This window comes from Hoplias malabaricus, chromosome 3 (assembly GCF_029633855.1).
Source record: "Hoplias malabaricus isolate fHopMal1 chromosome 3, fHopMal1.hap1, whole genome shotgun sequence".
NCBI classification, from domain to species: Eukaryota; Metazoa; Chordata; class Actinopteri; order Characiformes; family Erythrinidae; genus Hoplias; species Hoplias malabaricus.
The window spans coordinates 59,158,492-59,173,086 of NC_089802.1; the positions used below are offsets into that span (position 1 = coordinate 59,158,492).

General features: G+C 38.4%; 1 protein-coding gene across 1 annotated transcript in view; it reads left to right on the plus strand.

Moving 5' to 3' along the window:
- The window catches only part of pex5la (peroxisomal biogenesis factor 5-like a), a 116,272-nt gene that overhangs the window by 60,958 nt on the left and 40,719 nt on the right, over nucleotides 1-14,595 (plus strand). The window contains exons 2-3 of the mRNA XM_066663883.1: nucleotides 1,991-2,095; nucleotides 11,699-11,810. Of these exons, the coding sequence (XP_066519980.1) occupies nucleotides 1,991-2,095; nucleotides 11,699-11,810 (217 nt within the window). The remainder of the gene's footprint in view (nucleotides 1-1,990; nucleotides 2,096-11,698; nucleotides 11,811-14,595) is intronic.

The following is a 14,595-nucleotide window of genomic DNA, read 5'->3' on the forward strand; positions in this document are numbered from 1 at the left end:
AAGGCAATGATAGAGACTGAAATGCTGATTCTGTTGTGTGTTTGAAACATTTTACACAATCAATGAGATCAGCCCCAGGATTCTTAGGTCCAGTGAACATTTGAATTTGGCTCAGAATATTTAAACTTAGAAAGAGGGTGTGGCATTGAAAACTTGAGTTCTCCTTGCATATTTCCATTCAATCTGCGATCCGATGTTAATTTTGAAAGATTAATTGGATTTAGTTTTGATCTTTGTCTTTTGACTGTTGCTGAATTATTGTAGGATTTAGTCTAGATTTAATCAAAAAAATACCTTGATTTTTAGTCCATATAATAATAAAGCCTAATTTGGTCATGTATTTTTAAAGCTTTTACTAATTTTGGGGTATTATTTATTGCTAACTCTCATAAACTCAAAAACTCAAAAAGTTATGTTACATTTAAAAACACCACGATTATGGAAGGAATGTAGCCACTTTTTGCTTCAAATACATTTTTAACATTTAATGTAACATTTAACATTCAAGTGTGCAATGGATGGCACTCGCAAACAGAGACTGCATCAACAGCAAACTTTAAACTCTTTGAATCATTGGCCAACAGTTAAGAGCAACTCCCACATGCTCAAAAAAAAAAAAAAAAAAAGATTCTTTGGGAGTCAACAGCTCATCACTAAAAACGTTTACTTATTCCTCCGCTTTCTGTGTGTGCTGGCCATTGGGAGGGCATTGGAACAATACTCTGAATATATTTTTGGCTGTTTCAGAGCGATGTCTGTCCCATGTCGTAGGACTGTCAGGAAGAAAGAGATTTTAAGATAGAAATAGAGTCTACTCGTACCATTGTAAATCAAAATCTCCTCAAAGTCCTAAAAGGAAACCGGTTTTGCCTCTCAAGAATCACGAGACACAGTTGCAGATACTGCGGTGTGCATACCAGAGCATATTTTCCTATTATTTTCAGTTTTCTATTTTCAGCATATATAGAGAGTCATTTATTAGTCTTTCACGTTATTGCTTACCATTTATTTATTGAACATGAACATGTGACCATTCATTCAGCTTTTGGAGAGGCCTGTATTTAAGTGAAAAAAGAGACATGATTAAACACTGTGTTGTTTCTCTTTTAAAAATATTAATGCTGCCCTCTGAGATCCAGACATCTAAAGAAGTGACAGAAGTTATTTTCTTTTACAACCTTCCCAGAGGATATTAATCCAGACTTAATAGGATATTCCATATATTTCAGACTGGACTGTTTCTGAAATGGGACCAAACAGAACAAAGCCACACTAACTACACAACTCTCATTCCAAGGGAAAAAGGGAGGTTGGAAATGGTCATTTAAAAATGAATTATGTTTGTTTGTGCCGCAAAAAAAGCATAAAACCAATTGGACTTCAGGGAGAAACAAAGCACAACACATATAAAGTGGTATGAGGCCTATTTAAGATAAAAGCTGGTTGTTTACAGTCAAAGCTTTCTCTGAAAGTCCCATTAAGGACTTTTAAAAGTTTGCAGAAATGCAGTGTGTGTGTGTGGAGTTTGTTGACAGATATGAAGGCTGCTTAAATTGTGCAATGGAGTGGCTCCTTTGTTTGGCTTTCTGGTCCAATTTGAGCCCTTGCGTAATGGTGGAACTGCTGTCCCATGGGGGAGCATCTCAGCTCTGATGTGACTGACTTTCTAGACATGCCGTACATCTCTGTCTCTTTCACTGAGATAAAATCAGCCCATGACAGCCCCTCGTTGTTTACGTCAATGCAACGCCCCCTGCATTACCAGGCAGAATAAAACTGAGAGTGTATTCACTGTGTGAGATTCTGCCCTTTTTAAGATCTCGCTTTGTTTAATTCTCCATGTCTCTGTGTGCTGTGGGTAGGCCATGTGAAACATACACATCCACACCATTTCATAAGCTTTACCAAACACCCTTAGGACCATTGAATATATTGGAATATCTAACCCTTTTTGTCCTGACACAAGTCATTGTTGATTTCACTGTTGTAGGGGAAAGACTCTAGGGCTGCAGATAAGACCGTTGCCATGGTCCTGAAGGAGATACCCAATAAGGCGTCCTCAGAAGGCAAGCCCCTCCTCACGGTGACAAACAAGGTGGGCAGAACTATTGCAGAGTCAAAGGCCTCCTCCATTCTGACCAGGCTTGACCAATGGCAAGGCTTTGACCATTCCCATTTCTAACCTCTGTAGACTTAAACCAAACCATAGTATCTGTCTATCATCAAAACCTCACCACTGACCAACTCCCACATTCTGTTTTTATTTCATTCTGAGCTGCTCTATGGGGTTTAAAACAGATTCACACAGCACCTTCACACAGTTTATGCAGAGTTTTATATTAGGTATGTTCTAGCAATGGAATCAAGAGGTCCAGTTAACACTCACTCTTACAATAAACGTTTCAACAATGGTCCAGGAAACTCACGCTTAAACTTTGAATAACTTCCACATCCTGTGAGTGGTTCTATACTACATCTAAGCCAAACTACATCTGAGGAACCTTAGCTTTCAAGAGTGAAGATAGATAATATTTCTAGCCCAGCTCATTTCTACGAAGCAGAGATAGAACTTTGTTATGCAAGGAGTCAGAAGCAGTTATATTCTTGTTCCATGAGATAATCTGAGATATGAAAGGACTTCTTCAAATGCATTTCTCTATTTCAGCGTTCAGGGCAGTGATTCACAGCATACAGTCTTTCACAGCCTCATGTAATGGATTTTTTACACCTCATAAGCAGCTAAACTTGGTCTCTGTTTCATTTTCTAATTTCATATGTTACAGCATGAAATTCTGTTCAAACTAAAATTCTTTTGATGCCTTTGTAGCCTCTAATATAAATAAATATACATTGTGTGTGTGTCTCTTATTTGTGTTAAAGGTAGTTGCTTTGATTCTCTGTAGCTGGTGTCGGTGTACCAAATGCCATTCTTGAGTATTCCAGTTGTCTGTTTGTGATTTGCTTTAAAATGTGTGTGCACGTCTGTGTGTGTGTGTGTGTGTGTGTGTGTGTGTGTGTGTGTGTGTGTGCGTGTGTGTGTGTGTTCGAGGTGCTTGTGCATGCCACGCCGTCACAGGTGTGAAAAACACTTGTTCTGTTTGTGCGCAGTAAATAATGCATGTGCTGCTTTGATGTTTCATTAGGAGTAGTGCAATATTAATGATATATATTAAGAAGCTGTTCTGTTTTAACATATGCACAGTGCATGTTTCACTGAGACAAACATCTCCTCTCCCGTCTCCTGTGACAGGGATCTTTCAGTTACTAGGGAACTAACTTGGTATTATTCTTATTCTCTGTGTAAGAGAGATTGCAGATAAACATCATCACACATTTTGTCCGTTCCTACATCAGGTGAAATCCTGATTGAATTTCTTCAGCAAATTAATTGAATTGAATTAGTTCAGGAAATGAAGCAGACTCAGGCTCACAGCACAGGCTCTGTTGGGGTATTATGCAGCTTAATAATGGCATCAGAAAAATATATCAGCACAGTAATGTTATATATATCTGTAGCTCTAAATTTTCGGTGGTTATCATTTAAACACATATTTACCACATATTTTTCTAAAGAAACATCAATATAAAAGAAACAAAGAATACTATTTTTATTTTAGTTCAAGAAAACTACAGCGTATAGGCCATTTTACACGTCAGCTGAGTCAGACAGGAAGGAGGTGCTTTCCTCAGTGATAATGTATATTGTAATTTACATTTTAATAGATAGTAAGTCTGGACATTAAAGGGTATTCCCCTGATTTTTTTTTTATTAATTTCTGCGTAATACAGTCATTAAGATGTAAACAATGTTATTTTAGCATGTTTTGATATAAACATAATGCACTCTAGAGAAATTGACTGGCTTTGTCCTTAAAATGCTGTTAATAGAAATCAGGATTCCTGATGTCTTCAGTGCACATGGCCATCTGTTTACTCCCTGTTTGTTTATTTATTTATTCATTTATTTGTATTTTTAGCACTGAAGCTTTTAATGGAACTGACCCCTAACTCACTCACTTTCCAACTCGCTCTTTTTTAACAAAATGCTCCACAAAGGGCACTCCTCAGTTCTTCACAACAATTGTAATGTGTTTGTCTCTGAAATGAACCTGCACTTTTATTCACTGCAAAAAGTATAAAGAGAAGCTTACCTCAAATCTATTGTGAAAATAAACCAGGCAATAATTTCTTAAACATTCTGTGTAATAATATCCTATGAGGTCAATTTAAGGAGAGTTAAATCTTTCAGAATTGGTTCACCACCACTGTGTCCTCTTATTTTCACTGCTCATGAGCAAGAAGTGTACTTATAAGCATAAGTATCTCTAAAGTAGTAATTTTGTAGGAGATAGGAAAAAGTATTCATATCTTTCAACGGAAGTCTATGTAAAAGTATTTTATTCCAAGGAATGTTTGAGCATTTCTACTGGTCCATTCATCATTTAAAATGTACACAGTGTGAAGAACAGCTGCTGTGTTCAAATGTACTTATCAAAAAATGGAGATACATGTTTTTCTGTGGACAGTGACCACACAAGCATCAAAAACAAACATATATTTCATGTGGATCATGGACCCAGTGTAGGCCTTGAAACTAGAGCTGATTACCTTTTTATGAAAGTCATTTCAGAAGTACAGTATTTATGCATTACGATGATAAATTCATGCTCTTTTCTGAAGCAGTGTAATAATTGGCTGGTGAACCTCTCACACTCTGTGTCTCCCTGGCTCTGCCCCTGTAGACTCCTGCCAGTTCTAACTGCTGCTGGTTTCCCTTGACAACAATATCTAAGGGATTGCACCAGGAGTCGCACCCAAGCGGCGCAATTAGCTGAAGTTTTCCATTACATAATTCTGGATTCACCCTCCGGCTCTCATAAACAAAAGAGATGGTGTGCTTTGTGGAAAAGAAAAAGCAAAGAGTTACAAAACGATCCAGATATTTTCACCCAGGGCATAGTAGAGCACCTCAGCGTAGGAAAATCCATCCCGAATCAGGCAGTGTTCCTGTAATTACTAAGAGAACAGCAACTAACGTAATTCATGTTTTGTTGTCATGCAGCAGAGGAAATAGGGTGGCTTTTCTTTTCTTTTTTTTCTTTTTTTTTGTGCTGTGTGGAAAAGGCTAAGGATCATTATTTACACAAAGCCCACAAGGCAGTTACAGTAAGAGCTTTGAAGAGCCATGACAAGACGGGACATCAAAAGCACACTCCTGCCCCAGTCCCACTGGAGAAGATGTTATACTACACTAATGGGTCTGTCCTAATTAAATGCTAAAAACGATGACCTTGACACTCAATTCTTGGCTGAATATCTTTCCTAAAAATCACAATTTAGGAATCTTTTTTAGTGATGGCTCATATATAGCCATAACACTTTCATTACACTTCGGGAATGGAGTTGTTATTTAAATAATTATATTTTAAGCATTTATCTGGGGACGTGACTAATGTACACACTTCTGTCACAGGCTTCAGAGACACAACACAAATGACAGAGACTAGACAGGGCTTATAAACCTAAACAGTATAAGGAACACCCGTGAAAGTCATGTGGGGAAAGAGGCGTTGGCTAGAACAGCGACAGGACGGTGGAACGCCTCAGTGGAAGGGGCGTGGCTAAGGACACAGACGTAAGAAACGGGGGAAAAATAAACCGACAGAAAACAACCAGGAACAAAACAGGCGGGAGGAGTAGGGTAGGATTCTGACATCTGGTTCCACATAAATAAAATACCTCAACACAGTACTTGCCAAAAGTGTATTAAAACAACAGAAGTGACTGCTGTAATGGGCCTCTTTTCCACTGCAGGGCCAAACAGTTCCGAGCACAGAGGGTAACCGTTCGGTGGCTTTTCCACATACAGTTCGGCACGGAATGCTTACAAACAGCGCTGAGTCTGGTTTTCTCAGGACTAGTCATACTCAGAACATATATATATATATATATATATATATATATCGTTCATATAATGTATGAAGAACAATTTTAAAAATGCATTTTTCAATTTATGTAGCGTGCTAAAGTCATATATTTGCGAGATGCCATGCACTTCCTGCTCCTGATTAAACAATAGGAAAAACCGTCACTGGGTCCTTAACGGTGCAAAACGGTACGGAACCGCTTTAAGAGCCATTTGGCGCTGTAGTGTAAAATATTTTTTTCCATTCATCTGGAACTTGCATGCACATTTGAAGCCATTTTTTTCTGATTCAGCCTTCTATCAGTACTCATTAATATTAAAATGCCTTTCTCTAACCTCTCTCACAGTATGTCCAAATTAGTGGTGGTGATTGGTTTTAAAAATGATTTGACTAATGATTAGTGGCAATCAGTTGTCCATATTCCAGGTACAACAAATTTATAAGAGATAAAAGTTTGGATTATTCCTCAGCTGTTTGTGTGCATGTGGGTGAGAGAGAGAGTGAGAGAGACATCGCCTATAAAACTGCTAATAAATCTGCACTACGCTCTGTAAAATGAGTGAATTATGGGAGGAAGTTGTGGCTAAATTTGGTAAAATTATTAATTTGCTTTAATAAACATTAACATGTTAATGTTTTAACTTTAATCATGTTCATTAACGCGTTAACGTTGACAGCACTAGTCCTGTAGGCAGCCCTTAAATTATTGCATTCATCTACATTCTGTACCCATTGCTGTCACTGATGGTCCACACTAAAGGCACAGCTTCTTTTAGAATCTCCATTTAAAAGAATGAGGTGAACAAGGCTGTGGTAAGTTTCAGCGAGTGCGCTACAACAGTGGCCCCTGCATTGGGTTGTGGAGTATTCTGCCAATATTTTAGGGCTGTGTGAATCAAGAACTAAACAAGTACTAATTGTCCAACATCAGTACTTGACCTCATTAATGCTTTTGTGACTGACTCCCCTCACAGCAATGTTCTAGCATCTTATGGAGCAGAGGGTGTAATTGCTGCCATATTGGGACATGCTCCCAGTTAATTTTCTTGGTTTTCTGATGAGGTGATGTCTTCATTTCCCCAAGGCCCTTAGTCACAGCATCAGAAATTTGGAAGTAGCTTTGCTTTTCATTCCACTCAAGAATGCACAGGTGAGCAAATCTTCTGCCTCTCCATGGACGAATTGCAAAGCAGTTGTGTGCCCCGCAGATTACACCTCCCACCTGCTGCTACAACGAGCCACAAGCAAATAACTGTATTTTGCCAAGATGTTCTCACCATGAATAATTCAGACTTAGCTGAGAGGGTAGCTGTTTGTTCCTCTGTGTTCTCAGAGTTAATGGTGTTCCCCTGCAATGTGGCTGGGAGTCATTTTGGTTTAATTATGAGGATGGGATCTGTCCCCTTAGTAATTCCCATTAATGTCAGCAGTTCTTTTATATTTGTGCCAAAAGTGCAGAAATGGTTTTAATTGAATACAGGGGGAAATGATCTAATTAAGTGGCAGGGGCCTAAAAGACTTTCAGAAACATTTCTTTTTTTTTTACATTAAGGTCTATATTTCACTGGCAATTATGGAGAAGAAAGATATGCTTTATTTTAATGAGACTGGCAGCCTTAGACAAAGAGTGGAGCCTATTGGAGCAGCCTAGAACATCTCTGTAAAGAGTCCAGACCGATGCTGCTACAGCAATGCTTCCCTGACATTACATAACTTGCACCTCTGCTCTATGGATATACATCTACAGCCATTAAGTGAAAGCAGGTAATGTTTGGGTCCAGTAGACTCTAAACACACAGCTTGTTCAGCTGAATAAATGTGTGAGTTCCGCTGGTTGAAAAACATATTGTTGATGTTCTGAATGAAAGTCAGTATGTGGTGAAAATTAATTTGCAATTTATGCCCCCCATTCAGCCTTGATTTCAGGACAGTGCTCTAAAAGTGCACCTGTACACTGCATCTGTAGGTGGGAGCACATGAGCAATAATACCAAATCTTACCTAATGTTCCTTAAATCCTAAGGTAGATTGTCCAATACGACTTTCCAGAAGCTCCCCATGTACTGGCCCTATTCCACCAGGCAGGATTTCTCAGTTTTCCAGATAACTTGATCTTAAAGCTGTGGATTGTCCAATCACATAGACCCTCAGCTCATCTCCTATTTGATTTGTTTGACTTTGGGCTCATGTTTTCAGACTATCTGATCTGGATGCTTGATCTGTGGAACTCTCCTGAGAACATTTGCCTGAGAACGTATGTGAAAACAGATTCTCTCCAGGATGTAGCAAGAGGAGTTCAGCTCAGGTAACATGGAGCATTCTGCTCAGAAAAGAGCTAAATCTACCTCCCTGCTCCAGTCCCCCACACCCAATTATCTCTGTTGGGTCTTCCTTCTGAAGAACTACGATCACCACATTCCTCCAACTCTCACCACGTCAGGCCCAGTCCTTATCAATATTCCCTCTGACTTCCACACCTGTTTTGGCAGAACAAAGGGCGCAATCCTATTTATCTTTAGATATCACACTTTGAAAGGAGACTAGAGTCACAATATAAGTCAGGTTTGACATCTTTATTTATGATCAGTTCAGAATACACATTCTGAATACACCTTCATAATCTCACATCTCCAAAGACCTCCAATTAAACAGTTCTTATAAGAGCTCATTCCTTTAGCTTCAAAATATAATCGATTTCCCATAAAAAAGAGTGAATCTGATAAATGATTTCATCCAGAAACAGACTCTGGTGTGAATGATATGATATTTTGTCAGAGTTCATACTAAAACATGCTCAACTCAATTGTGACTTGCCAGGTTAAGTGGAAGCGATGTTTCGACTAAAGTGTGTCCATATTGCAGGCTTCAGGTAACCAAATCTAATGTTCAGACAGTAAGTATCTTTGATTGGTTGTCATGGTAATGAGGCAGGCATTGGGGCGATGAATAGGACAGGAGGAAAAACAGTTGACATAGATAACAAAGGAAAAACAGTTGACATGGATAATTGTCTGTGGATTGTGTTTTATTTGGGGGCAAATTCTAGTTCTGAACTAGGTAGCTACCAAAAATAGTGTCTCGTTTGTTGTTGCACTCGCTGTCACTGAGAGCTATACGTTTAGGTGAGGGATCTGGAACCCTGAGAAGGACTTGAGACATGCGACTTCTTCATAGTTCCAGGTGTTCTCCTCTCCTTGCCTGATTCTTGCTGGTTTTCATCAGTGTTGTCTTGTTTTTCTCATCACCCGTACAGACATTGAAAATTAGCATCCAGCAAATGAAAAACACATGAAATCCAATTTCCAACTTATTTACATGTTTTGATGTATTTGAATCAGACTTCAAACCATGTGCAAATCCGTTTTTTTTGTTTTGTTTTGGTTTTTTTTTTTTGTTTTTGTTTTTATACAGGCTACTCTATCTTGCTTAAATCACACAAATAAAACTGATTATATATATATATATATATATATATATATATATATATATATATATATATATATATATATATATATATATATATATATATAACAAAGCAGGATTTGGAGCATAGACAGCTCAATGCTAAACAAATTAAAATTCAAAAATCCTCCATTTTTGAACATTGCTTGTTCAATTGTGTTTATTTTGGATTCTAGATGTTGTAAAAGTAGAGGATATTTTAATATCAGACATTGAGATCAGACTGAGTTCAAATCATGGCCCCAAAAAAGTCAAATTTCTTGTTTTGTAGTCTTCTTAATCTATAAATTCAATTAATGAGAAGATGCTTCTACCAAAAATAACAGCAGGTCTAAACCTGTATTGACATATTTATTTGACTTCAAGAACATTTCTAGGGTTTGTACAATGTGTAAATAGAGCTTCAAAATATAGTTCGCCCTTGCACAAGGCGTAGAAAAAGTAGTTCACTCTTCAGTGCAAAAAGCCCTGATTCTAAGCAAACAAACAAAAAAAAGTTTGTTTGGATAAATCTTTGATTTTTCATGATGACTTTCTTCAAATTCATTGAAGATCAGATGATCCGACGAAGGCCTTGCAAATGCCTGCAAAACACCATGTTTTTTAAAGAAGCAATCATTCATTTTTTCAAATTTCCTTTTCAACTCTTCAATGAAACAGTCATTATACTGACACTTTGTTTCTTGGATATCAGCAAATCTGTACTTAACCCATTTTAATGAATGCCACCCACATGGGGGACCCACTCTGTGGGGCATAAACTGTTTAGTTCTCGAACTACAAAGCAATCGGTATCTCAAGAAGCACTTGAGAAATATTTTTTTTTAAATCACGTTAAAAAATGTAGTTTGACTGTTTGGTGGTAGCAAAATTTATGAACAGTACCTCAGTGTTTTCAGAGGCAGCATCACAGCATGTGGTTTTGATTTAAAGTTGAGTGAGTTACTGTATCTCCAGTAGACACCTGATTACCAAACTTGGAATCAACATCTGTTAGCGGACACTAAAAGTCCAAGGCACTGTGTGATTTTTTTGCTTCAGCATCCTGCAAACACAGCAAAAACTGCTGGACGCTTGTAATTCTAAAGATCTACGGGGGAACGGACAGAAAGTGAGATGCAGGGGAATGAGGATTTAGCATCAGAGAGGGATAGAGGTTTCCACGTTTAAGATCCAGATAAACAGTCTCTGATGGAGAGGCAATTACAGTAGAGGAAGCTATAGTGCTGCACGTGTGCAGTGAACACACAAAGTGCTTTCCCTGCTGTAGTCTAGTCTAACACGCCTCAATGAGCTCCGTGAGAGCAGGATGATGATTGATGTGTTTTCTCAATGCTGCGCCTTGAAGGACAAGTGCACTCTCTGATGCACACAATCTCTCTCTTTCTCTCTCTCTCTCTCTCTCTCTCTCTCTCTCTCTCTCTCTCTCTCTCTCACACACACACACACACACACAAACGTGTAAGATCTGGGATTAGGGAAATACAGGAGTAACCGCATCAGGTCAGGAATTGAATTCCATCTTAATCACACGAGCATTACACATGTGCAGCGAAACTGAAAAGCAATCATAGACGTGTTCTTTCATTTTCTGTCTGTCAAAGTAAGAAGAAAGGGAAGAATAATCTGACAGAATTGTCGCAGCTTTGCCTCTAAGGTACAGTGACAAAAGAGAAGTGAAAACTGATTCTACCACTCTAGATTGAAAATGGGACTGCAAAGTGTGAACTTGGAGTTGACAATACAGAGCATGAAGTGAAGTGTTAATGATTACTATGTTTCTATGTAATTATGGTATATTACTGCGGTGTGATTATTCTGTAATTACACATCAATTAATGTGTAATCAGATCTATAGCAAAATGGCTATACATACTTCTTAATCATTTTAGTTTTGGACAGACTTTCATGTGAACTATCATGTTTTAACTTAGAGATAGTATGGATAGAAGGTTTTAGATCTTCTTATTTCACAGACATATGTTTTCACATTACAGCGCACACACTACAAATAGAACCGCACACACTGGATCCTGTGGTATTAAACCCATCAGGTCTTGCGTTTAATATAAGCAGGAGATGAAGGAGTAGCTTTTGTCTAGAGATGCTTCAGCCGTCCGCAGCCAGGGGTGAGAATGGCACTTGTATTTCTGTAAATAGACCAGAGCCAGGCTGGGAATCGTCAGTGACAAATCAAAGGCTAGCCTGTCATTGCAGTAAGGGTCCTGTGTGCCTGCACACGATGTGGGTGGACAGGATGGCAGATCTGTTTACCTGCGTCTCAGTGGAATATTCCGCTTGGTTTTTCAGCTGGTGAGCGAGCAACAAGAGAGCCGTCCTCTGCTGAGCCCCTCCATCGATGACTTCCTTTGTGAGACCAAGTGCGATGGAGCTGCCCGTCCAGTTACCTCCAACACAGCAGGTAATAGATGTGCTGACCTCCCTGACCTCAATGTCCCACATCACACCACTGTCAGTGTGGGCACTGCAAGTCAAGCGGGAGTACCACTCTGTTTTATCCCAGGGGCTACCGTTTTTTGTCTGGAAATGGGCTTATTACATCTGGTTTAATAACATTTTCTTGAAAGAGATACCTATGTACAAAAAATGGAATGTTATATGATTATAATGCGATGATTTATGATTTTTGAATACAGACATATTTAATGAAATTAACTATTCCTTACATTTTTGCCATTTATGGTAATTTTCTGATTTCCGTCGTTTAAAATGAATGAGAAAAATAAATCAATGTAGATGTTTAACTAAGACCTGCGTATAAAAATGTAAGGCGAATCATTTCTGTTAATAACTGTATTTATTTGTTAACTACATATGAATAAAAATGCAAGAAATACTATTTAGAGCCAAATAGCAAATAGAAGTTTTCTGTACTTAAAAAGGCTGTATTAGATGTGAATCCTTCTCACAGACTTTACTATGCAAATTCCCACACAGGTAGACGTTTCCTCACTCCACACGTATGATTTTTATTGTGTAAATAAAGTGATCAGTCGTATGGTTAACACGTGAAGGAAAATTTACTAGAAATCCAGTAGCACTTTAAGACAGACTCATTATCTCAAGCACACAATAAAACACTGAAGAAATAAAGCTGTCTTTCTGGCTTCTGTTAAACACACCAGTCAAGATCCACCCTTGGAGAGAGTGTCTGTTCTTCTCTAATTGTGTACACCGTTTGGAGAGTGCTTAAATATCAGGGTTCTAATTACCTACAGATTACATTTGGAAGATCCTCCAGTCTGTTTGCAATAAAACAGCCGTCTGTTAATTACTGTGAGATAGTGCTGAACTGAAGGCTTAGTGGGGCTCAGAAATGACTGGTTGCAGACAGAAAGCTTTGGTAATGTCGCTAAGCTTCTTCTGAAGAGGAGACACTTTCAGCCTGTTACAAAAATAATGAAATCAGGAGCTGGTTATTGATCTGTATGCTGTAAGACCCATTGAGCTGTTTACTATTCTTCACCCATGTTTTCCTTTTCAATATAAACAGATAGAGCAGGTCATGAAATGGCATGAAATACAGATTGTTTTTTCAAAGCAGAGTATTTCCATATTTAACCATCTGTTATGTTCCATTACTAAGTAAATTGTATCTCCTTATTGAGTCTCTCACGGTCCCATTTTCAGTGCACAAATCTTGTTTGAGATTTGGCCCTCAGTTGAAATGAGGGGGGAGGGGTAGACGGTCTTGTCAACCACTGGTTACTGAACAAATTATTGACTCATTGTATAATCAGAAAGAAAGGATTTCTGAACACTCAACTACAACAGAACCAGCTGCAAGTTTTACTTTTTCACAACAGCATGTCTCTTAGCTCAAAACCTCAGATACATTTCAATTAAACAGGAATGTTAAGCATTGTATGTAAAATAGAAACAGACAATTGATCTGCATTTTTCTTGGTCCTTCCTATTTTCTGCCAAGAGGTTAAACTCATGGCAGCTTGAGTGAATACAGTGTGTAGGTTGCATTCTGTGCGTGGGTCATATTCCTTCATAGTGTCTATCGCTTGTTCAGTAGCCAGTGACTGACTACACCCCACCCTCACATCAAAACTGAAGCACAAATCCTGAACTGAAATGAAGACAGGGAGAAAGTGAGGACACTGAATGGAGAGGGAAAATTATTATTTATGAATGCAAAATGGACATTAAAATACAGTAACCTTCAGTTTACAGAATTGTATTTAAACCGCAACATAACTGAAATTCGAGTGGCACAGTGGTGCAACAAGTAACTGCCTCACATCTCCAGGGTCTTTGGGCTGTGGTTAAAGCCCTGCCTCTAATCATTGTGAGGAGTTTGATGTATTCTCCCTGTATCTGTGTGGGTTTCCTCCATGTGCTTTGGTTTCATCCCATATCCATAAACTAACAACTTGCACCCATTAATTTCAGATAGACTGCAGACCCACCATGAACCTGACCAGGATGAAATGAATGAATAAATAAGTCATTACATTTATTGTTATTTACAAGTACTGATATTTCATTAATAAATTCTGCTTTTTGCTGCTCAAAACTAAAGAAAATTGCCTATATCCACCCATCCTCTCTGGCTGATTTTCACTGTCTCTCCATTAGCCCCTGGTATTATTTCCACAGGGGGTTAAACTGTGCTTACCCTCTTGAAGGAGACTAACCAAGACAAAAAGACTGTTTCTATAAACTGAGCTGTCTGGTCACATTGGGTTAATCATGAAAAATCACACACATACCCCTGCTATTTCATCTTCATTAACAATTAATGCTCCTGATCTCAAGTGTCTTTGGAATATTATTACAGACAGAGCTGTCATAGTAGGTTCATGTCATTTTAAACAAGGATAGCAGAGGGAGAGTGCTGCTGAATGGGGATGCTTCTCTGGGATTTTCTTTGCTGAGATGTTTTAAGCCTGGACGTTATGTGCTTTGAACAAGTGGCACTTGCACTGGACTCTGGACGTGTTTTGAAGAGATTATTACTGTACTCGAGGCACTGCTTTTCTGGTTTGCTCATTGGTCTACCTGCTGGATCTGGCTGGATCTTTTAGCATCATCATTGTGTTCAAGAACTGCCTTTTTTGACAAGATATGCTTGTGTAAAATATATTTCCCAAAAACAAGATTAAAACTTGATATTTTTAAAATTTTTACAGCCAAAACAATAAATTCACATTGTTACATATTTTGTTTGCCCCCAC